Below are 23,001 nucleotides of genomic sequence, written 5' to 3'. Positions count from 1 at the left end.
CATCAGTGGAAGGGCCCAGACCCTGCAGGGCTCACCACAGCCTGACTCAGTCAGGTCTGGCGCTGTGTCCTTCCTTCCCACAAGCCGTAGACAAGAAAAGGCACACAGCTCGAGGGAGAAGTCTCAGCTGCACCTCCCCCGCTAAGGCTTCCTCAACACCGCCTTCCTCACCCTGGGCAGTCACCTAGAGTGTGTCATGGCACCAGCCGCATACTGAGAGACATTGGGGTCCTGCTGCCCGTGGCTTTTCCCTCTCCCTGTGGGCCATGGCCTCCATTTCCCAAGTTCAGCCACTGTACCCGGTGCTGCTGCTCGGCCCCTCCTGTCTTCTCTGGTGCCGGGGAGAACCTGAGATGAGCTTGGCTAGAATGAAACAGAGCCTTAATACCCATGTATTTATTCTCAGAACATACACACTCATCTTCTCAGAGAACAGGAAACACGGATTTCACTCGGTGACATAGAAGATGAACACAACCAGTTTGCCCTGATTCCATATCTACTAAAAACGTCCTGGGCGAGGGACGCCAAGAGTGCATGGTACCCCTTGGCACAGGGGTCCTACACGGCTCTATCAGCTCCCGAGACGCACATGTGAAAACGGCTGCCAAAAAAACAACAGGAGCCTGAGACCCGTGACCTGCAGGGTGCCCTCTTCCCCGGTCATCCTGGGAAAGGAGTTGCGGCAGCCAAGTCTGCCAAAGGCGCTCCCAACCAGGCAGGCAGGTTCTAGTCCAGTCCAGGGGACGATGCCAACCGGCTGTCCCCTATCCTGCCAAGAGCCGACGGGCTCCTGCAATCCCCGAGCCTCACAGAGAAGCAGAACTGGGGCCGATTGCTCCCTCTGCGCCTCCTGAAGCCCAGCCCTTCCGACCTGTAGGTCTGGGCCAGGAAGTCTTGTTCCGTAAGCTCTCACACTCAGAGTAAAGACCTGGAGAGGGGTGTGAGTGTCCTGGAGAACCAGCATTAGCCAGCTGCAGAGCAGGCCCTTAACCCTGAGGGAGAACGCTGGGTCAGGCAAAGATGGTCTCTTCCCGGCGCTTCTTGGTGAGGATAGTGCCTGGCTTGTGCTGGGCATCTGGGTGGTTGGCCAGTTCCGGGGGGCAGGAGGACACAGGGCTCTCCAAGATGGCTTGCTTCAGCTCATAGAACACAGCAGAGTCCTCTTTGGTAAGGAAGGTGATGGCCACACCACTCTTGCCTGCTCGTCCTGTACGGCCAATCCGATGGATATAATCTGGGGGTGTGAGGGGTAAGGGTAGGAGGAATGTCAGTGTCGGGGCATCAGGCCAGACCCCCGGTGAGCACTGTCTAATGCCTCTGCTTCCAAAGGGGCCGCCTTACTGCCAAATCTCCAAAGACAGTCAAAATAACTGCAGTACCTACAGCACTCTAGTACTACTGATGTTTGGTTATCCTTCCACTTAAGACCAAGAGTTGCCTAGCACCAAGCTTCCCCACACCCCTGAGGACTGAAGTCTTCCCTCGGGTGCCAGGAGGACAGATCCAGGGGAAACAAAGGAAGAGCTTTGCGAGGGCGGCACCGGGACTTGAAGGGAAAAGACGAGGAAGGGGTTCTGTAAGACGATGGGCTGGAGCGGCTTTCCCCGTACGTACCTTCAATGTTTTTGGCCATATCATAGTTGACAACCATGGACACATCTTGGATGTCGATACCACGGCCAGCCACATCTGTAGCCACCAAAATATCCTTGGCCCCGGCCTTGAGGTTGGACAGTGCAAACTCTCGCTGCTCCTGGCCTTTCCCACCATGCAGGGTGCAAGCATTGTACTGTTGGCAAAGGAGGAAAGGGCAGGGGGTCAACACGACAAGACCCAGATGCTGACAGGCAGTGGAGGGGGACAGAGAGAGGGGGAGCTGGAGGGGGGAAGGGGAAGGAGACAGGAGAGAGCAAATGGGAGTAAAAAGGGGACGAGGCAAGCCAAAGAAAGAGACGGGGAATACAGGGTGGTGTGTGTCAGGAAGAGGGGTGGAGGTCAAAGGTCAGGACCAGATGCAAAGTCTGAGAGATGACAAGCAGTCAGAGAGAATTAGGAGAGAGAATAAGAGCAAGAGCAAGGATCATGAAGATGGAAGTTAAGGGTTGAGTGGAAAGGACCACCTTTCCCTCAAGCACCAGCCTCACGAGTGGTCTTGTACTGCAGCACCGGCAACACTGTGTGGATACTTTTTAGCCATCCCCAAACATGGTGGACTGGGTTTCTGGATTTAACAAATGAATTACGGCCATCGCCTCCTAGGACATCTCCATCAACTGGTGTAATACAGCCCATAAAGTGCTACATCCAAGTTTGGGCAAATAGCGCCCGGGGTCTTAAAACCTCGCAAGCAGCCATCTAAGATCTAATGCCTGGTGTCCATTCATCTGGAGCAAAAGAGAAAGGGACCGAAGGCTCCAAGAAGGGCCCGGTGTCGGGGCGCAGCGGGTACACTACCCCAGCCCTGAGGCTGCACGTGCTGCCAGCCTCGCTCAACCAACCCCTCTGAGCAGGAAGACACAGGCTAGTCCCAGAGAGAAAACATGGGCCAGAACCTCAGCCTTCTTTAACTAGGAATAAGTAAGCAAAGCTGACCTCCTAGGCTAGCTAAAACGCGATGATTTCTTGAGACCTCTGTGCAGAGATACTCTTCAAACCTGAAGGCGAAATCAACTGCATGGGGCCACCGTTTAGCTAAGTAACCAGCTGGGCTCCCTGATAATGAACGTCACCCTCAAGTTCTGTGCCTCTTTTGAAAAACCACCTCAAGACAACATTAGTTAACAAAGAGGTGAGAACGTCGGGGGGGTGGGGAGACAGACACTCACTCATAGAAATGGGACTAAAAACAAAGATCCTGAGAATGCCAGTGAGCAACTTATGTAGAAACTGTGGAATCCAAGCTGCTGTGTAAACCTTTACCAAAACCACAATAAAAATAATAATAAAAGATCCTGACTATCAGCATCTTTCTCCTGACCCGCCCCAACTCTTCCAGAGCATGTGTCTCAAAACCTCCCCGGCCCCACCCCACTTGGACCAAGACCCTGGCCGCTCTGCTGGCACTGCTGGAATGGACACCCACGGCATCTTATCAAGCAACCCAGTTCCTTATCACCACCAAACTGCCTTTCCCTCTGGCTCTGCCTCAGAGTATGGATGAGGCTGGAGAAAGGGTCAGACTGGAAAGCAGGTTCCGAAGGAGACCCTCTAGTTGGACAAAGCGCCAGAGACCAGCCTCTGTCAGACATACCCCCATCTTCTCCAGGGACTTGGCCAGCACATCGCAGCCCTTCTTCTGGTTGACAAAAATGATGATGGGTGGATCAAAGCCTTGTTCCAAGATTGCCAGCAGCTTTTTCCTAGGAGGCGAAGATGAAGAAAAATTAAGGTACACAATGGCCCCGCCTCCAAGTGACATGCCCGTGGCATGCCCAAGAAGAAAGCAGCCGGTCTAGAGCAGGGCAGTGCGCTCTCCGCCCAACCCAATCTCACTGAGCCAAGCTTTCAGAGCCCCTTCTCCACCCTGCTTCCCCCCGCACCTCTTCTCTGACTCGGACATGAGGAAGACCTTCTGTTCCACTCGTTCGTGGGGCTTGCCCGCAGAGCCGATGTACACCACAGCAGGTCGCCGAAGGTAACTCCGAGCCAGGCGCTCCACTGCTGGTGGCATGGTGGCCGTGAACATGACTGTCTGTGGAAACAAGAGGCTCAGGCTCGGGCTCGGGCTCAGGCCCAGCCTGGTCATCACAGGCCGCTCAGCCCAATGGAGGAATCTCCAGTGAGCCCTGGGAGTAAGCTTTGATAGCCACTGCCAAAAGGGTGCTTTACCACCCCATTTCTGTCCCCAGCACATGTCTTAAAGCATTTCATAGCCTGTGATGGTGGGAAGGGCCGGCAGTATCAGGACACCTTGGAATCGTCTCTCAAAGAACAGTTAAATAGCTCCACCCCCAGGGCTGTCAGAAGACTGCATCTATGCTGGAGACATGAACGATGGGGTCCCCCAGGGCAAGAAAGAAAAGGTAGTAGACCGGGAACTTGCTCAACCTTGCCTAACCCAGGGAACCAGTCTTACTTGACGGTACTTATGTTTTCCTGACTCAAAGTTGGCCAACATCTTCTCTGGGTCTTCAGCCTCATCGGTGTCTGGCTTCTGGTTGCTGACAGGCATGTGCTCCAGAATCTTCTGGACATCTGGTTCAAAGCCCATGTCAATCATCCTATCAGCCTCATCCAGAACCACATAGGTACAGCGGCTCAGCACCAGGTAGCGGTTCTCCAGCACATCAATGAGACGCCCCGGGGTAGCAATCACAATCTGGAAGGCACAGTGTCACTGCAGGTGGCCCGCGGAGACCTCCAAACCACCCACATTATGCTGGCAGTGGAAGCTGCTGAGAACTGCCAGGGAAGTGTCTTGTTACGACACTGAATTTTCCAGGAATGAATGGGGTCTTGAGTGAGGTCTGACATTAGACAAGAAGAAGGGAAATCAGAAGGCACTCTCCTAGATGGGAGGGAGGCTAAAACACTATGGAGGGGCTAGTACACCGGGGTTACATTGGGAAATCTGCAGGAGACGGAATTCCTATAGCAGATTTCTTAGCAAAGTATGTTTCCTTCTGCCCCGCTCCACCCTAAGGTGGCAACACACAGTCAATGGGATGGTCTCACAGTGACTACGGCCTTTGGATTTGAATCTCAGCTCTGTAACTGGGCATTATTAACCTGAGGTTTCATTTTTAAAAGGGAGATACCTACTTTCACACGATTACTGTGAGAATTAATGAGTAAATATCAATGTAAGGAGTGCTTTGTACAGTTACGTGTGCATAGTCCTGAGTAAATTATTGTTCTGTGTTGTTGATTCAATTCGGAATCCTGCTGATTCTAAACAAGTAGAACTGACTCACTGATCCTAAACGAGAGATCAAAACTATCCTGTGTGTGTGTGTACATGTGCATGCACACACCAAGCCTTTTCTTAATTTCATTGGACATCTATGGAAGAATCTAGAAACAGAGCCCCCACATCGAGAGCCTTCCCAAATGATGGCCCAATGTACTGGCTAAGTGAACTGACCTCACAACCCATGCGCAGCCTGAAGCCCTGGTCTTCTCTGGAGATGCCGCCAATGACGGCCACGGTGCGGATGCCCAGGGGCTTCCCAAACTTGATGGTCTCTTCCTCAATCTGCTGGGCCAGCTCTCGGGTGGGGGCCAGGATGATGGCATAAGGCCCCTGGTCTGACTCCTCGATCCTGTGATAAATGGGGCGCCCCACAGCTCCATCAGCCTTCTTGTCCTCCGACCACCAACAGAGCAAGACAAAAGGCATCGTTCAAGGGAACAAGTGAAATGGGGCAGGGTGCGGGGATGTGACAATCCCATCAGAAACCAGAGACTCCAGGGTAGCGAGATTCCCCAAGAAGTGGTTCTTGCCAGAAAAAAAATCATGGTTGTCTTTGATATCATGATCCAATTGTTATTCTCTAATATCCACCCAAAATTAAAGAAGGAGGTTTCTGATTACAGACTTGAAAACCCAACAGTCATTTCTTTCACCCCCCACCTGTCAATCTTGGGGAGTGTGGTGATCCACACGAGCAACGGGATGAGGAAGGCTGCTGTCTTGCCACTGCCGGTCTCGGCTACACCGATGATGTCACGGTTCTGCAGCCCTATGGGAATTGCCTGACGCTGGATGGGTGTTGGTTCCTAGAATGGCCATGAGAAAAGTACAAGGAACAGACCACGATGTACCACCCAGTCTGCTGTGACAGGGTGCACACGTGTTTCATACAGAGTGAGGGCATCATGTGTAATTCACAAGAATGGGAATCAGAGAAGAAACAGTCGCTAAAGGCCGACACCTCCACCAGAGTGAATGGCACCTGGTCCCTTCGCGCAGGGAAAGCAAAGAGTCCAGGGAGAGAAAACGCTAGGCCTCCCGGGCCCCAGTGTCCCTTACCTTGTAGCCACACTTATCAATGACCTCCAGGATGTGCGGAGGGAGAGAAGAGTCCTTCCAGGACCGGATGGGGTTGGGGATCTTGCCACCTTTGGTGGTGATGCTGTAGTCCTCCCGGAAGATGCGCCAGTCCCGGTCTGTCATCTCGTCTAACTTCTTCTGGGACCAGTGGCGATCATCCCAGCGCTGCTTGGCTTCCTTCTTGCGGAGTTTGCGCAGTCTTGCCCTGGAGCAGGGTTTGAGGAAGGAGAGAGATCAGCACTGTCCACTCCTTTCCACGGCGGCTCTGCGCTCTGCCCAGCCACCAGGGCCCCGCTCCCTCACTCCTCCTGCTCCTTCTCCTCCAGAGTTCGTCTCTTCTCCATCAGGTCTCCGTAGAAACGGGACTGCTCTCGCTTCTGCTGCTTTAGGTCAATGCCTGCAATGAAACCGCGCCCCAACAACTGCACCTGGTGCCGTTCTTTGTACCTAGGAATGAGACAGGAAGAAAATGGCGTTGTTGTGACAGCAGTCAAAAAGGAAGGGCAGGATACCAGTATGTAACCATGTCCCTTTCTGGCCAAGGGCTTTCCTCACCCAGCAGACCGACTCCTCCATTACTACACAGCACGCTCCCGCCCCGCCCCGCCCCGCCCCGCCCAGGGGAAAGAACTAGAGCTTAGGCCCAGCCACTCACAGGGGGTTGTAGTCGATGGATGTGTCCTCGGACGCATCCCACTCAAAGACAAACTTGCGGTCATTGAGATGCCTCGTTCGGCGCCGCTTCTTGATACCGCCCAGGTAACGCTCCTGCCGAGGGGACAGGATCATCAGGCTCAAGGTCCAAATGCCAAGATCGGGATGGCTAATAACTGAGGTGGGTTTTTCTTTTCTTCTTCGACAGGGGCAGCAACCTCAAAGACAGGCCAAGGTCTGTACCTTAATGGCATGCAGCTCCTTGCTCTTGTCCTTCTCTTCCCGGATTTTCTGCCGCCCTTCTTCATCCTCATTCCCATTGGTCTCCCGCTCCATCCTCTCCCTCCGTTCCCGCCGTTCCCGTTCCTGAGGGTCTTCTGCAGACCAAAGAAAGCACAGCCGGAGGAAAGGTCAGGGGAAGTAAAACGGAGAGGGAGTGGAAAGAGCCCAGACAATGTTCACCAATTGAGGAAAAAAGGGTAAATTATGAGGAAAGTGGAGACCTAACAAGAAGTCACCTTTCTCATAAACTTCCCAGTCTCCCCTCTACCCACATCCAGGGCAAACCGCTATCTGTCCTGAGGGCCACCATAATCCCATCCCACCCCTTCCTGCCGGTTCTAGACGGCACACAAGGTAGGAGCACGAACCCAACATCTTTCTGCCCATGTCTTGGAACTGCTTCCTCTTCTTCCTCTCCTCCTCAAGCATTTTCTGCCGCTCTTCCACCTCCTGCTGCCGCCGCTTCAGGGCTTCAGCCTCTCGCTCTGCTTTGGAGAGGAACTTGGGCTGTCAACAGATGGGCACTATAAACAAATGACCTGGGGGTGGGGGACAGTCACATCCCCAATGAGGAGACAGCAGAGGAGCCCCAAAACATTTGCTTGGGTATGAAGCCAGTTGAGAAGAATAAAAATCGGCCCGGGCCCCCACACTCCTACCTTAGCCTCAGCTTCTTCCTCAGCCTTCTTCTTGGCCAGTAGCTCCTCCAAGGATAATGGCTGGGCCTGAAGATAAAACGTGGACTTCCATTCTTAAAGGCTCTCACCTCTGAAGATCAGCAAAGCAGGGCTCAAGTTCAAGGGGAGGGAGATGAGGAAATCCTTTCCTTTTACCTTGAGTTTCTTATCACCGTGTTCATCCTCTTCATCCTTCCTGGAGTCTCGATCCTTCCGAGATTTAAAATCTTTTCCTCGGCCAGGAGATAAGCTTTAAGGAAAAGGGATGGGGAAAGATCCATATTGCTGCCTCCCCGGGGCCCTGTCAGGCCCCGAAAGAGGGTAGGAGGTTACCCATGACCCCACAAGACTGGTCCGTGGTCACCCAGCATGCCTGAAGCTCCTTTTGCAGGCATGCCTGCGCTGCTGCACTGAAACCAGGGCTATTCTGATCACACACCTGAATCTCCTTTTCTGAGACTGCCCTCTTCTGGGATGTGGGTCCTCATTCTTGACATCAAAAATACTGCCTCCAAACAGCACTTGCAGATCAAAAAACCCTAATCCTGCTCATCTTATAGCAGTGAAACTGCTCCAAGACACTTACTTACATGTTCCCTCTTCTCATCTTTCCTTTCTGCCAGTCTCAGCAACCCTTTGCCACGCGTGCTCTAAGTGTAATCTACCAGCGATCTCACACAAGCCCACTGTGTTTCTGCCTGCTGCCCTGAATTCACGTGTACACGTTCAGGGCCTTGTAAGAGCTGTGCACAGAAAGCTTCCACACAAAAGTGATCAGGGCACTGGGGCATGATGCTTGCTAACAAGTATGTGTTCTATATCCTGGGGAGGATGCTTGCCTGATGGAGAAAAAGGGAGGTTACGGGAACTGGTAACTTTTTCCAAATGGATTTCTAAACTCTAAGGATAAGGATGCGCTGACCCTCAAGGATTGTTACTTCACAAATGCATTGTGCTGCTAAAACACAGCTCTGCAGTAATCACCACAAGACCTGCCGGGAGACACTGACTTCCCTGTGCAGCCGAGCCGGCTCACAAAGTGACGGGAAGGGACAGCAGCATTCACCTACAGCTCATTCTTGGTCCCTCAGGTACCTGGATCGTCTACGGTCCTTGTCCCGTCTGTGTCCATCCTTGTCCCGATCCCGGTCCTTCTTGTTCCGATCTCGCTCCTTGTCCCGTTCTCGCTCTTTGTGCCGCCGTTCTCTGAAAGAGAGAACATTGAAGGAATCCTTTGACGGCCCAACCACACTGCTTCCAACACTGCTTCCCGGCAGCCCTACCGTGTCCATGCTCTTTCTCCTCAGAGTAGTGTTTGTCCACCTAGGGAACATGTGTCCTGGGGCAGTTAGGAGGGAATTCTAAGGTCTACAGATTAGAGTTGTACTGCTAAATTTTAATGGCCAAGACGGCCACGGGCTAAGTGAGCTAATGACCTATCTTCCTTGATCATCTGGACCTTAATCTGACAAATTCCCTCTTAAACGCTAAGAGCTGCTGGGACAACTGAGAGACGTTGAAAACATCTGCAGGGCTAACTGACCTCACTCACTGCCATGAAGTCAGTTCCAGCTCACAGCGACCCTGTATGGCAGGGGAGAACAGCCCCTGTGGTTTCCAAGACTAGATCTCATTACCGGAGTAGAAAGCCTTGTCCTTGTCCCATGGAGCTACTAGTGGTTTCGAACCACCGACCTTGTGGTTAGCACCCAACATGCCACCAAGGCTCTTTCCTAACCGGCCCAGATATAGAGAAATGTGAAATAGATAATCTCCTCATACCAGAGGCGCGGAGAACCCAAAACGAAGACATTTGTAAAGTATCGGCCCTTCCCACATCATAGTGGTAGGCAAAGCGCTTTACCTTTCTGTAGACTTGGAGCGGGAACGGGAGCGAGAACGGCTGCCCCCTCGGCGTCTATCCCTGGAGCGGTGGCGCTTCCTATCCTTTGCGGGGGAAGACTTCCGGTCCCGGTCTCTTTCCCGCTCTCTGTCAGGAGTCCGAGATCGCTTCCGTTCCTCCTTGGAAGGTGATGCGTCACGGTCCTTCTTGTCGGCCAGCTCTCCGGCCATCTGTCATGGTGAGAGGAGTACTTTTGTGTACTGCTGGACACTGTCCTCTCAGTTGGTTTATAATGCAGTTAATCTCCAAACAAGTCACCCCAGGAGGACAATGCGCTAGCACGCTCACTTTACTAAAGAGGGAACCGAAGCTCACGACCATGAAGCAACTTGCCCAAAGACACACAGGCAGTCAGCAGCACATGATGGCGCCCACTCTTACGCACTCCCTCCACTATGCTGTCTCTGGCTTCTTTGTGTACATTGATTTCTAAATGTATACAATGTGTACCTCAAGCTGTCCTCATCAGACTCCCAAAGAGGACTGGGAGAAGTATGGAATGGACACTGCACTTCTCTAGAAGGAGCTTGTATTACCTTAGGAGTCGGTCTGCCAGTCCACCAAACTCAGTCAACACATCTTAATAAGTCTCCATCTCCTTGAGCTCCTAAAACCCAAACCCCAACGCACTGCCATCGAGCTGACTGACTCTCAGCCCGCCTGTGAGGCCAAACAGAGCCGCCTTTGTGGGTTCCTGAGACTAAATCTGTGCAGAAGTGGAAAGCTCGGCTGCCTCCAGCAGCCACTGGGGGTCCACTGCTGGTCTGCAGTCCAACGGTAACCCACTGCCCGACCAGCATTCCTCGAGCTCTTATTGGGTCTCTAACGGGGGAGGGAAAAAAGGGTTCCTTTGAGAACTGGAATCATCATCAACACCCTACAGAACCAGGCTCAAGGAAAATCAAGTTTAAGTGGAGAAGCAAACTCACTTTTACTCAGATGACAAGAAATGTACCTATGACAGGCATGTTGGCAGCCAGTGCCTCCTCAGGCTCAATGAGCTACAGCTACGTTTCCGTCTCAGGAGACACTTGAGCAAAACTCCGTTCTGTTTTCCTTCTGCCTGCAGGATATGGAATACTGTCAGCTGTCCGTCCCTACTTCTGCCAGGTGCTAAAATGATAGCAGGCTGATGTTCCATCTATCCTATCCCTAGGGCTGACAGCACATTCTATTTTCAGTGCATTGTTATCCCACGGTCCCTGAATCACACAAACAATTTGCACTTGTCTCCTAACTGATCATTTGGCAGGTTAAACCCACCCCGTGGAGCCGCAGAAGAAAGGCCCGGTAATCCTCCACGGGATTACCGTCAAGAAGAACCCTACTCTGTAGCTTATGGGCCAGAACCAACTTGACAAGAGGTTACTTCAGCCTCAACTGGTTCAGTTGGAATTTCACTTCCCTAAAGGTTAGTTAGCTACAAGTCTAGCTACAAGTCACAAACAATTAAGTGCTCGACCACTAGCCAAGAGTTGGTCAGTTCACACCCACACAGAGGTATCTCAGATGGCGAGCCCCTGGAGATGTACTCCTGCCAGGCCCCAGCCTCATGCACACACTCCGGAGCAGTGCAACTCTGCACATATGGGGCCACCCTGAATCGGAATCACTTCAAGGGCACCGAGTAACGTGAGCTTAAGCGTATAGTCCTCTTTCCTATGCCGCTCCTCGCCATGTATCTTTAAGGAGGAAGGCGTATGAGTGTGAAATAAGACGTATGAAATGAGCACATCGCACTGGCAGAAGCCACTGTATCTGACAATTGCCTGAGGAATGACTGAATGGTCCACATCCCTACAGCACCCAGATCCCATGGAAATGGTATTTGTGGCTTTCCCATCTTAAGCGCTCTTCTCTCTAAAGCACCTTGGACATCACTGATCCTTGCAGTAAATATTCGTTGTGCACCTACTAGGTGCCAGAAACTGCTCTGGGCTACAACAGTCTGCAAAACAAAGTCTCTGAGCTCATAACATTTACATTCTAGTGGGGCAGCCAGTAGACGGCAGGCAGAAAGAGAAGCGCATTTCAAACAGTACTGAGGGCTAATGAAGAAAACGACACGGGGCGAGATTTATCTCCTGGGAAAGAAATGTTTAGGTGACATTTACTCTGAGATTTGAATGATGGGCAAGAAAAAAGACCCCCAGACACTGACCAGGGAAAAGAATGCATTAGGCAGAAGGAACAGCAAGCACTAACGCACTAGCTTAGCATGTCTGTCAACAAAAGAGAGGCGTGCGTGGCTGAATGGCAGTGACCCAGGTGAGCTCAGTGGGGTAGGCAGGAATTGGATTATGACAATTTTAGTAGGTCAGGGTAAGGAGTTTGGATTTTAACCAAAGTATAACAGGAATCTTAAAAGGAATTTAAGCAGGAAGCGATGCAATCTAATTTTAGTTTTTAAAAGAATTACTTTGGTGACTCGCAAGAAAATATAGATTAGGAAGGGAGGCGGAAACAGCTCACTAAGAACATTACTGCACTATACTCCAGGCAAGTGACTACCAGGGCTCGGTGCCGGGCACTGCCAACGAACATGAAAAGAAAGAGACAGCTTCAGGGTAGACAATGGGGCAGAGCTGACAGGACTTATTGGTGGAGGGAGAAAGGCTAAGAGGGGCCCAGAGACAACGCCTAACTTTCCAGTTTGAGCATCTGCGGGGCACACAGTGCACTGGAGAAGTCATTGGGGAAGGAAAGATGTGGGAGGAAATCAAGAAGACGTTTCCTTTTGGTTCTGTTGAGGATGAGATGTCAGTAAAACAACCCAGTTGAAATTCCAGGAAGGTAGTTAGAGATGCAAATCTGGGGTTCAGGGGAGCATTCAGGACTGGAGACAGAAAATTGAGTCACCCAAACACAAATGGCTTTTTAAGACATGAGACACTAGATCACACTACCTAAGAAGGCAACCTAAAGAAGAAAAGAAAGAGCCTAGGACTGAACACCGCAGCATTCGATTCACATCAGACAAAAGACTGCAGAGCAGCAGGAGCCAGTGAGAGGGCAAGAAAAAGCCAGCCTGGCATCACAGAAGCCAAGCAATGTTTCAAGGAGGGATGGGCATCTGTGTCAATGGCCTCTGAGGCAGAGAAATGGGCACTGCATTTGGCAAAGTGGAGATTGCTAGTGACCTTGTCAAGAGGGCTTTCAGTGGCATGGAGGGAGCAGAAGTCGGAGAGGAGTCATCTGAGGAGGGAATGAAGAGTAAATACGGCAATTTTTATTATTGCCAAAACAAACAAACAAACAAACCAGCAAACACACGGCCACTAAATCAATTCCGACTCATCGTAACCCTCAATCGCAGTGGTTCTCAGCCTTCCTAATGCTGCCACCCTTTCACACAGTTCCTCATGTGGCGGTGACCCCCCCCCCAACCATAAAGTTATTTTCGTTGCTACGTCATCACTGTCATTTTGCTACTGTTATGAATCGGATGACTCCTGTGAAAGGGGCGTTTTGACTCCCCCAAAGGGGTCGCGACCCACAGGGGGAGAACCGCTGCTCTCCAGGGTTTCGGAGGCTGTACATCTTTACAGGTACGGGCAGCTTCATCTTTCTTTTTCAGAAGATGAGTTTGAACCGCTATCCTTGAGGTGAGCAATCCAACACTCACCCAACATTGCCACCACGGCTTTTATTATAGGTTGTCCTGGTGGCACAGTGGCTGGTTGGTCACCAAAAAGTCAGCAGTTCAACCCTCCCCCCACCCCCAGTGATATGACTAGCTGCTCCCATAAAGCTTTACAGCCTTGCAAGCCCAATGTAGCAGCTCTGCTCTGCAAGGTTGCTAAGATGTGGAACTGTCTCAACAACAATAGGAAGGGCTTAGCACACAGGTCAGACAACCAGGCTGACTGTTGCCAATCGCTTTCCAGCAGCCTCTTCTCAAACCTCCCAGTCTCCAAACTCCTAGTTCATGCAGGGCACAGGCAGGTTCTTTCTGGAATGCAAAAGCAGACACAGTATTGTTGAGTCAGTTTCAACTCTTAGCGACCTTATGGGGTAGAGGAAGGGCTCGCAGGGTTTCCAAAGCTGTAATCCTTACATCTTTCACCCTAGTGAGGCTTGACTTTATTTAATATTTTGAATTTTCACTGAAGGTTTACACATCAAATTAGGTTCCCATTTGATATTTTTTACGCAAATTATTCGGTGACACGAGTTACATTTTTCACATCCTTTCTATTTCATATGGACTTATTTTAAAGCATTTGCTTTTTGTTTATTGCTGGTGTTGCCAAATTATTGCATCTTTATGTACCGTGCCCACCTAGTAGAGCCCTGGTGGCACAGTGGTTACAAGTTCGGCTGCAATCCGCAAGGTCAGCAGTTTGAAACTGCCAGCTGCCCAGAGGGGGGAAGACTGGGCTTTCACATGCAGTACAGAGTCACCATCGCAGAAACCCACAGGGGCAGTTCTCCCCCTGTCCTACGAGGAGCGCTAGGAGTTGGTATTGACTCCATGGCAGTTTGGTTTGGAGTTTGGTGCCCGCATGAATGATGGGCACACGTCTAAAAAGTTAACATGCCAGGAGGTTGAACAGTTTACATGTGCCTTCTCTGTGTAAAAATACAGTATTCTTATGTCATATTTTTTACAGGTAAACATCCTTTTTCAATGTGTGCTTCATACTGGCATGTTCACTTTGGTAAAGCTATGCTCATTAATTACACCCATCACACACACAAGTTATCAACGATATTTGAGAGTTATTCCTGCCTCGATGTATTCATTAAGCACCCACTCTATGTAAGACACGCTAGGCACTGTGGAAGTTTTAAAAAAGGAAAAAAAGTAAGATGCTGTCCGCAAGAAGCTTAAAATACAACAAAGAGGAGGAGACACAGCGGATAGGTGCAAGGAGAATCCAAGCACGAAGTTTCCTTTCATTTGTGAAAGGGGATTTGGAAGCCTCCATGCAGGAAGTGGCTCCTGAGTCTTTTAAATTACAGGTCGAATTTGAAGATGTGTAATTGAGGGCGCGGAAAGGAAGTCATTCCCGGCAAAAGAAATAATACGGGAGGAGGCGCAGAGGCGGGAAAGCACGGACGGGTTCTGGGAGAAAAGCCAGAGATCGGTGGGCTGGCGCAAGGGAGTACTCAAAGCATGAAGGAATAAGGTCAGATTGGGCCTCTCCGAGGCGCGGTGTCCTTGGGCAGAAGTCCGGATCCACAACACCGTCGCCCCGCGCCCAGTGAGGTGGCCTATGCCCTTAGGAGCCAACGCTACCCCCAGGGCCCGTGCCTCTTCGGCCCGGCCCACCTGCGCTTCCCGGGCTCGCGTTCCTCCCGCGAGGCTTTCCAGCCCGCCTCGGCCTGGAGAGAGAGGTCACCGCCATACCCCGACTCTCGCCCTCACGGCAGGCTCCCAGGAACCGCCTCCATAGCCCAGGACTCACCACCCTGACTCTGAACCGCCCAACGCGGCCTCAACGTCGCGGAGTAGTCGCCATCTTTCCCGTTTCCTGGTCGCGAAGCTGCGCCCTCGGCCGCGCGGTAACCTGGGAAGCCGAGTTCCGGGCTCTTCGCGCCGCGGGCTGACCAGGGAGCAATGGAAACTACATATCCCAGAATGCCCTGCGCGAGCGCCGGTCCGGGCCGCGGGGTTTGCTGGGCAATGTGGTTTCCGCAAACCTTGGACTAGGCTGGGGGGGCCGCGGGGCGCGGGCGGACCCGGAGCTTTCCGAGGGCTGACTTCCCGCAGGTCCCCTCCAGACGAGCGCCGTCTGCCTGGAATATGACGGTCTTAATAGAAACTACCGTTGTAAGGACTATCTTCGCCTGTGGCTTTCAGCGGAGTAACTTAAGAGTATTTTAGCTATCAATACATAGCATATAATTATCACCGTTGTGGAAAAACATTTTTACAGAAGTTGAGGAGGAGATTATTAGCCTCATTTTACAGATGAGTGAACTAAAGGTTAGGTTAGGTCCCACAGCAGCGGGACAATTTGCCGTTGTGTGGGACAGTCCCAAACCGACACCTTTCCGAAGTCCTCCCGGGCTGTAATAGGCCTGCTTTCTGAACATTTCTTCACTACATTCCGGATAAGCCCTGACTTCCTCATCTCCTTGCTCCAATTTGGGATCTGGGCTGTTTTGCGATTTACGTTTCTTTCTTCTTCCAATTATCCCCTGTTCACTGAATTCTTTTACCCCGAATTATATGGCCATTTTGTTTTTCTTTGGTCTTGGGAGTTCATAATTCGTCTAAAACAAAACGTTTGCCATTTCTATGATGATTTAGAAACCGGGAAGTATTTAGTGTCTTCTTCCTATTCTCCACCTTCAGCTTTATTGCTGCAATCTCAGGACTGCAAGTCTGACTACTCACTCTGAATATGATGTCAGTTCTTCCCAAGCAAAGTCCCGGGAGAGACGCAAATACTGAAATTCGAAATCCCTGATCATAAATATCACGACCCAAAGGAACCCTGGGATTTCACTTCTGCTCTTAAAACTCAAAGGCTTCGACTTTCTCCCAATTCCTACCCCAGAGAACCCCACCGCAAGGGAAAAGCAACCTGAGCTCTAGGTGGGATCGCCCAGTGAACGCTAGAGGGCTCTCCGCTCACAGAATGGAACCCAACCAAGAATCGCCAGGGAGGAATGGCAGGTTGGAACCTCTGAGCTGAGGCTATTTATTGAGAATCTGATGTCTTACTTCGTGCCGCACACGGAACCTGTGTTAGTTTACTTCGTTCTCGTAGCCATACGGGGTTTTAGCGCTATCTTACTACGGATACGGAGACTGTAGCCCATTAATTCAGCCTCCTAGTTCACCGATTTACAAAATGGAGCCAGAACTCAATTCCAGGTTTATTTTGCATCCCCAGCCATGTTCTTTTCCTGTTTCCCGGCTGCCATTCTTCCCCACCTTGAAAGATGAGGAGATGGAGACCCAGAAAGGTGGTAAAGGTTTTCCAAGAGGGTAAAGGATGCTCAATATTGTTTGTCTTGCCCTGCTTGTTCTTTCAAAGAGATGCATCTTCTGAAACAGGAACAGAGGGGACTATGCCCTCTGGGGAGGATCTAGGTGCAGTCTCTCCCTTATGGTCCATATCGTCCACCGTTAGGGGTCCACGGGGTTAAAGCTAACATTGTGACTCAGTTTGAAACCTGAGTCACTTGCAGTGTGATCGTGTGCAAGTTACAGGGCACTTGGGTTTTCTTATTTCTTCATTTATAAGCTTGGGATCATAATACCACTTGTTTCACAGGATGAGCTAGCAGAGCAGTTAAGAGGGCAGGTTCCAGACTGTGTATAGAGTTGTTCTTCAACTTTCCAAATTTGTGACCCTGGGCACGGTGACTAATCTCCTTTGAGGTCCAGTTTCCTTATCAGTCAAAACCTGGACTTCAAAGCATTATCACAAGGAATAAATAACAGAGAATTTCTGTGTCGTTAATTCATTAGACTCATTGAACAAATGCTAGCTATTATTATTTAGGAGGTTAAATGAGAAAATGTTACATAAAGCTCTCAGCAGAGTACTGAGCACATAGTAAGTGCTCAATAAATAGTAAAACTTTATTTCTGGAATTGTGCTCTGGGACTTGTGTCCCTGAGGAGAAAGGATGTGAAGGTCCCAGGGTTGCAATGGAATGGGAAGGTCAAGAAAGCAGATCAAAATATTTATAAAATTTGGGACAATTTAACAACAAAACACAAATAATCCAATGATAAAATTAGCAAAGGACTAACACAGATATTTCACCAAAGAGGACATTCAAATGGCATCAAACACAGGAAAAGATGCTCATGAGAGGCCTGCCCATCTATGAGATATCATGTTTCTCCCACGAAGATAACCAAGTGTTGGTGAGGCTGTGGCAAAATGGAAACCCTTAGCCATTGCTGCTGGCAGCAGAAAGGTACAGACTGTGGAAAGCAAAATTGGAAATAGAACTATTATATGACCCAGCAATTCCAGTCCTAGGTGTATACTCCTAGGCAGAGCCATATATAGATATATATCATGGTTGATTACAGTAATATTCACAATAACCAAAATGTGGAAACACCCTAAGTGCCCTTGAAGAAATGAATGACAACCAAACTGTACATACAATGGACTATGTGGTCGTCACCTAATCTGGTGTCAATTCAAGGATTAATAGTGTAGGGGTACAGCCTAGGCTGTCAATCTGGAGATAGCCAATGAAACTTCTATGTGGGCATCGTTCTTCTGAGAATTCTGGGAAATCTGGTACTTCCTCCTTGGAGGCGGAAGACATCTCTCTCTCTTTGCTACTCCCTGGGAGACATTGCAGAAGACAAGCCACATGGACACAACCAGACCTCGGAAGCTGGAGAAACCACAGAGAGACCCCTGCCAGCACTGAGATGCTTACACCGCCACTGGACCCAAAGACTTTCTACCCACTGGCTTGTGATCATCCTGCATTTGGCTTCATTGCCTGTGTTTCGTGAGTCTAAAGAGGACTTTATAGATTGGTTTTGGACATGTAGGCTAATATCAGACTTCTGGCCTGGGACTGGACTGGGTTGGGATGTTTTCTCCATGTTCAATTGCTCTTGTATAGAAACCTCTTTCTTATACACATGTGTGTCCATGGATTTGTTTCTCTAGTCTATCCAGACTAATACAGACTACTACTCAGTCAGTAAGAAAGAAAAAGAAGTCTGGATGCACACTACAGTTACAGAGCTTGAAGCACTGCACTGAATGAATGAGTCAGTCACAAAAGGACAAGTATTGTATGCCCTCACATAAAAAGCCAAGAACTGGCAAATGTACAGCGGCCAAAGTTTATTAGTGGTTATCGGGGGTGGGAGAGAGGAAGGGGTGGTTATTGCTTATGGAGCACTGAGTTTTGTTATATGATGATGGATACAAAATCACATGAAGGTTAAGGTTGTAAGTCCATTACTTTGATTACTGGCAATAAGTTGCACACCTGTAAAAATTGAATTTGAAAAAAATCACGTGTGTACCCACATGCATACAGAGGAGCTTCAAGAAGTTTGTGGAAAATGAAATTAAACAATGGAATATTCCCACAAACTTTTTTGAGAGCTATACCTTTTGAAATACTTAGATATCACTTCACCTTGAACTCAGAGCAGACCACACCTCCCTCCTGCCCTGTCTGCAGTATATCCCTGTCCTGCAGGGGTTAGCATCTCCCAGTTGGCCCCAAGGACATTTCACATCATCTGGAGACAATGTTGATTGCCATTGTGAGGGATCAGGGTAGACAGTGCTATTAGTCTCTAGTGAGCAGAGGCCAAGATGCTGCTAAACATCCCACAATGCACGGCACAGCCCTGTACAACAAAACCTTATCCAGTCCAAATGCCCATAGTTTCAAGGTGGAGGAGCCCTGCTCTGGGGCTCAGGAAATGGGCCTCCTGGGCTTGGCAGAACTTGGGTGGGCACAGAGAGGCGTTCCTTTCGGAAGGTGCTCGGCAGCAGTAGAGGCAGCCCACTGGTGGCACAGAAAGAGCCTCGGGGCGGCTCTCTCCCCCTTGACACTGCCCACAGGACAAGGGGAGAATGAAACCAAGAAAAACAAAGTCAACCTCTTTATAGGTATTATATTTTCATTAATAAATAGGTTTTCTTCTTTACACGGAACATATGACATATTGAAACACGCCCCCCTCCCCCCATTCCAAAGACAAGAGTCTATAAAACAAATGCCAGCTGTACTGCCCAAGGGCAGGAAAAAGTGACACACACAACCCCAGCTCTCCCCTGCAGCACCACCACCCCCACACTCAAGAGAAGGGGGTCTGGGGCTTCTCCCTTGGGCTCCGGGGACTAGGGCGAGAAGCATGTGAATGTATGACGGCACCTCTCCGCGAGGCACGGGCTACAGGAAGGTTTCCTTCCCATCGGCTCTGACCAGCTCCTGCCCTTCGGATTTGTTATGAAGCACCTGAGCTACACTCGCTCCCAAGGGAGCTGCCTCTCAGCTTCCCCACGCGCCACCTCTCAGCTGAGCTCTCCTCAAAGGGGAGGGAAAGGGCTCAGGGACCCCTCCATCCCTTGGCCTGCATGGAGATGCTGTGTGGAAGGGGCATGACACTGAAGGTGAGGCTCTTGTAGGCCCCCAAGCCCAGTAGGCCAACATGCCCCCATCCGCCAACACCTTCCTTCCTCTGCAGTGCGGGGCCAGGGGGCAGTTACCCCCTCCACAGCCTAGTGCCTGGCTTGGGGTGATGGTTCTCTCTCAGTGGCAGGCCCTCATGCCGGACCCGGCTCCTTCCTTGTCCCATTCCTGTCTCCTTCCAAGCCCTCACCATGGCTGTCCGAAAAACTCGTGTCCAATGTCCTAAACTGTCTCCTCCTCCCTCTCTCCCTCGGCCTCTATGCCCCATGGGAGGGGGAGTGGAGGTGGGCTCCCCTCTCCAACCCCCGCTTCACATAATGGAACAGCTTTTGGCCTTTTCCTTCTTGAAGGTGGAAGAGATGAGTTCAGAGCGGCTGGGGAGGTGGAGCAGTCGCTTGGAGAGGCTTCGGACAGGGCTCTTCGGGGGCACTGGGCTGGCCTTGTTCAGACACACCATGGACGCCGTTCGAAAGATGCTGTGGACGCTCTTTTCCGAGGTGAAAGCTGAGCCTTCCAGGTAGATTTCTGCACCCAGCTGCTTGGCCATCGCACAGCCCTGCAGAAGCAGGTGAGGTCATTAGCACGGGGGTCTGAGATGACTTGGCACCCCGGGGCACCCCCAGTGGGACCAAAGTGACTGTCTCCCATCACCACCAGTGACTTTTTCTGAAGGTGAGACCAGAGGGCACATTTAGGGTCTGCTGGAACATGTTGGAACCATATGTATTGGTGTTCTGGGGTGTATCTTTCCACCACCATGGGAGCGTGCGTGTGTGTGTGTGTGTGTGTGTGTGTGTGTGTGTGTGTGTGTGTGTGTAACCTGGTTCAGTTTGTGTGAAGGCAGACCAAGTGCGGCGTTTCTGCAGGCAGGAGGACCTAGGCATCAGGTGTTCAGAAGTGCTCCTTGGGTGACTCTAATGTGGAACACTGGTGTCCAAGAAAGGGTCCTTAGGAGTCGGAACAGACTCAATGGCAGTGGGTACACTCCCACAGCTATGGAGAAACCATCCAGGGATCGCAATTCAAATGCAAATTGTCCTACCTTTCTGCCCAAGTCAGTCTACGGAGCCAAGATTCTGAAATTCTAACCAGCACCCTGAGTGATTCTAATGAACACACAACAGCATTTGAGAAACACAGGCCTGGCTCACCTGCAACCTACAGCATTTGTTCAGGCAAACAGGTACCCACCCCACCTCCATCCAGGTGATTAGTTTGCTGATTTCAGATGTTACTAAGACACCCCCCTCCAAATGCTAATTCTCTCTTACTTTATAGATGCCCTTTCCATAATGCTAATTGTCTCTGGCTATTGTGGGACAGTGTGAGCAAGGGCCAAGCCACATTTCAGGCCCTCTGCTTGTAGCCTTCTTCACCGCCCTCTCTGCTCCCCACTCGCACACAGACCTGCTCATAGGAGATGGGGGCCTGCTTCTGGTGGGACAGCTCCATCAGAGTGCTCAGGTCTGTTCGTAGGTCTGTCTTGCAGCCAATAAGCAATACCCGGGTGCTGGGACAATAGTCTAGGATTTCCGTCTTCCACTGTTGGCAGGAGGGAAATGGGCAGGCGGAGAGAAGGTTTCAGTGGCAGACAGATATCCAGAGAAGCCTAGTTGGCAACAGCGCACCAGCCTATTCTCCCCAGCCCAGAGCTCCCTCTGTGTCACAGCATCACCGCCACTGCATGAACGACATCACCCTCCTGCTATAAAAGGGCCGACCCTGGAGCCTGTCCCTCAGTCAACAGTGCAGTCACCAGAGAGATCACGTGGGCTGTTCTTCCTCTGCCCCACCAAGCAAGCAGGGCATGAACCTGGCACCTCACCCCGGTCAGAGGGCCTCACGAGTTCCAGAAGGCCAGTGGAGAAGCCAACCAGTTTCTTCCCAAAGGAAGGAGCTCATCCAAGAGTCTTCTGGGAAGCTGGGCTAGTTTCATAAGGCATCCTCGGACTGCTCAGTGTGTACAGGTGGGTCTTGCCCCACAGGCCTTGCCAGGCGTTTCCTACCAGCTGTCCAGCTCAGGCCTTGACTAGTTGGCCCAGTCTCAGTGGGCCTGGGATCAAGGTCTATAGAAACTGCCTCCCAAAAATACCATCCCTGGTCCTCCCACCATGTCACCAAAGGGGTCTCAAACTCTCAGCCCCTGGCTCCTTATGTCTTCAACACCACCTCCCTTGCTGAGCCTCTGGCAAAATACAAGGCAGGCAAAGGACCCTAGCAGAGGTGAGGGTGTGGGTGGGTGGGAGCGTGGAGCCAAAGGAGACCTGGGCTTTAGTCTCAGAGTTGTAGCTCTTCTCCTGGGGCAAATCCCATCCTTCCCTGGCCTCTGTTTCACCATGTTACACAAGAGAAGACTCAATGCCAAGGTCCCCAAGAGTCCTTGTCCCACAGATGCTGGGCTAGAGATTTCAGAGTTGCTCCAGCCTTACCTTCTTGAGTGCGCTGTCCACCGTCTCCGGACGACTGATGTCGAAGCACAGTAATACTGCATCCGAGTCGCTGTAGCAGAGCGGGCGGACGTTATCATAGTAGGGAGACCCTGGGGGTGAAGAGAAAGTCCAAGGGAAACTTATGTCCCAAGAGCCCTAGGAATACCAGTCCTGCTCCCTTAGATAAGTTGGCCCCACCCATCTCCCAGGGAAATGTGCTACAGCCTACAGATTTGGGACTGATCACCAGCCAGAAGCAGCTCAAGGACACTAGCTTTCTTAGTCCTGAAAAAAAAGGATGGAAATCGGGGTGGGAGCCTATTATTCGACCCTGTCTGGGTCTTGGGGGTCTCGCACAGTGGGTCTGCAAATTTTCTGGGTCCCAGAGGAAGAGGGTCCTGATCTGTCAGAGACTAGGGCTTTCCAAAAGTTTCCCCTTTCCTAGACCTGACCTGTTCCAGATGACCCTGAGTCTAAGCTCTGCCCCCATCTGCTGGTCTAGGGTCTCCCCAGTGAAGAAACAAGCCTGCCTGTTATATAATCGACTCCTCTGCTTCCCTGTCATGGGTCAGACCTCCAGGAGGCTGGCAGAGGAGGGGAAGAGGATGCTGTGCCCTAGGCCTCTACCCACCCTAATCCACTTCCACCGGAGAGGACCGAGGGAAAGCTGGAGGTCTGACTTCCTAGCACCTCAGAGAGGTGACCCCAAAGACAAGAGCACCAGACCCTGGGGATCCAGAGGCCAGAGAATGGGTCCTTGGTTAGAAGAAAGTGAGTGGCATTGGCACCCCAGGAGGTCTGACCTGGGAGAATGCTAGGGGCTGAGCCTGTCCCCCTCCACCCTGGGGAAGGAACGGGAGTGGATTTGGAGCCCAGACAATCCGTGCTCAGAATAGCAAGCAGCCCCTCTCCTTGTACCGCTATCACCATGGAAACTGGGGGGAATCCAAGCTGGGGAGGGGGATTGGT

At 51.1% G+C, this 23,001-nt stretch overlaps 2 protein-coding genes across 3 annotated transcripts in view; both read right to left on the bottom strand.

Annotated features, from left to right (window-relative positions):
• Positions 1 to 381: 381 nt before the first annotated feature.
• DDX23 (DEAD-box helicase 23) lies at positions 382 to 14,993 on the bottom strand. 2 transcript variants are annotated; one of them, XM_004711418.2, is made up of 17 exons: positions 14,923 to 14,993; positions 9,473 to 9,681; positions 8,704 to 8,814; positions 7,765 to 7,858; positions 7,591 to 7,656; positions 7,300 to 7,438; positions 6,893 to 7,026; positions 6,651 to 6,763; positions 6,299 to 6,442; positions 5,975 to 6,200; positions 5,576 to 5,721; positions 5,087 to 5,264; positions 4,079 to 4,321; positions 3,543 to 3,694; positions 3,254 to 3,362; positions 1,618 to 1,792; positions 382 to 1,237 (listed from the first exon to the last, which is right to left on the bottom strand). In XM_004711418.2, the coding sequence occupies exons 2-17, from the start codon at positions 9,679 to 9,681 to the stop codon at positions 1,014 to 1,016; spliced, it is 2,463 nt and encodes an 820-aa protein (XP_004711475.1). In that variant the 5' UTR covers positions 14,923 to 14,993; the 3' UTR covers positions 382 to 1,013. The 2 variants fall into 2 exon arrangements, with proteins under 2 accessions (XP_004711475.1, XP_045143257.1); XM_045287322.1 differs by lacking the exon at positions 14,923 to 14,993 and adding an exon at positions 10,441 to 10,461.
• A 3,289-nt stretch (positions 14,994 to 18,282) lies between these two features.
• Positions 18,283 to 23,001, bottom strand: part of RND1 (Rho family GTPase 1) — a 6,673-nt gene continuing 1,954 nt past the window's right edge. The window contains exons 2-4 of the mRNA XM_004711487.3: positions 22,033 to 22,142; positions 21,011 to 21,145; positions 18,283 to 20,159 (exon numbers count right to left, since the gene is read on the bottom strand). Of these exons, the coding sequence (XP_004711544.1) occupies positions 19,914 to 20,159; positions 21,011 to 21,145; positions 22,033 to 22,142 (491 nt within the window). The 3' untranslated portion in view covers positions 18,283 to 19,913. The remainder of the gene's footprint in view (positions 20,160 to 21,010; positions 21,146 to 22,032; positions 22,143 to 23,001) is intronic.

This window comes from Echinops telfairi, unplaced genomic scaffold (genome assembly GCF_000313985.2).
Source record: "Echinops telfairi isolate 266 unplaced genomic scaffold, ASM31398v2 ScPeMD7_12;HRSCAF=54, whole genome shotgun sequence".
In the NCBI taxonomy this organism is placed as follows: Eukaryota; Metazoa; Chordata; class Mammalia; order Afrosoricida; family Tenrecidae; genus Echinops; species Echinops telfairi.
Note: the sequence above shows the minus strand (reverse complement) of the source record. Positions and strands in the feature narration are given on the sequence as shown.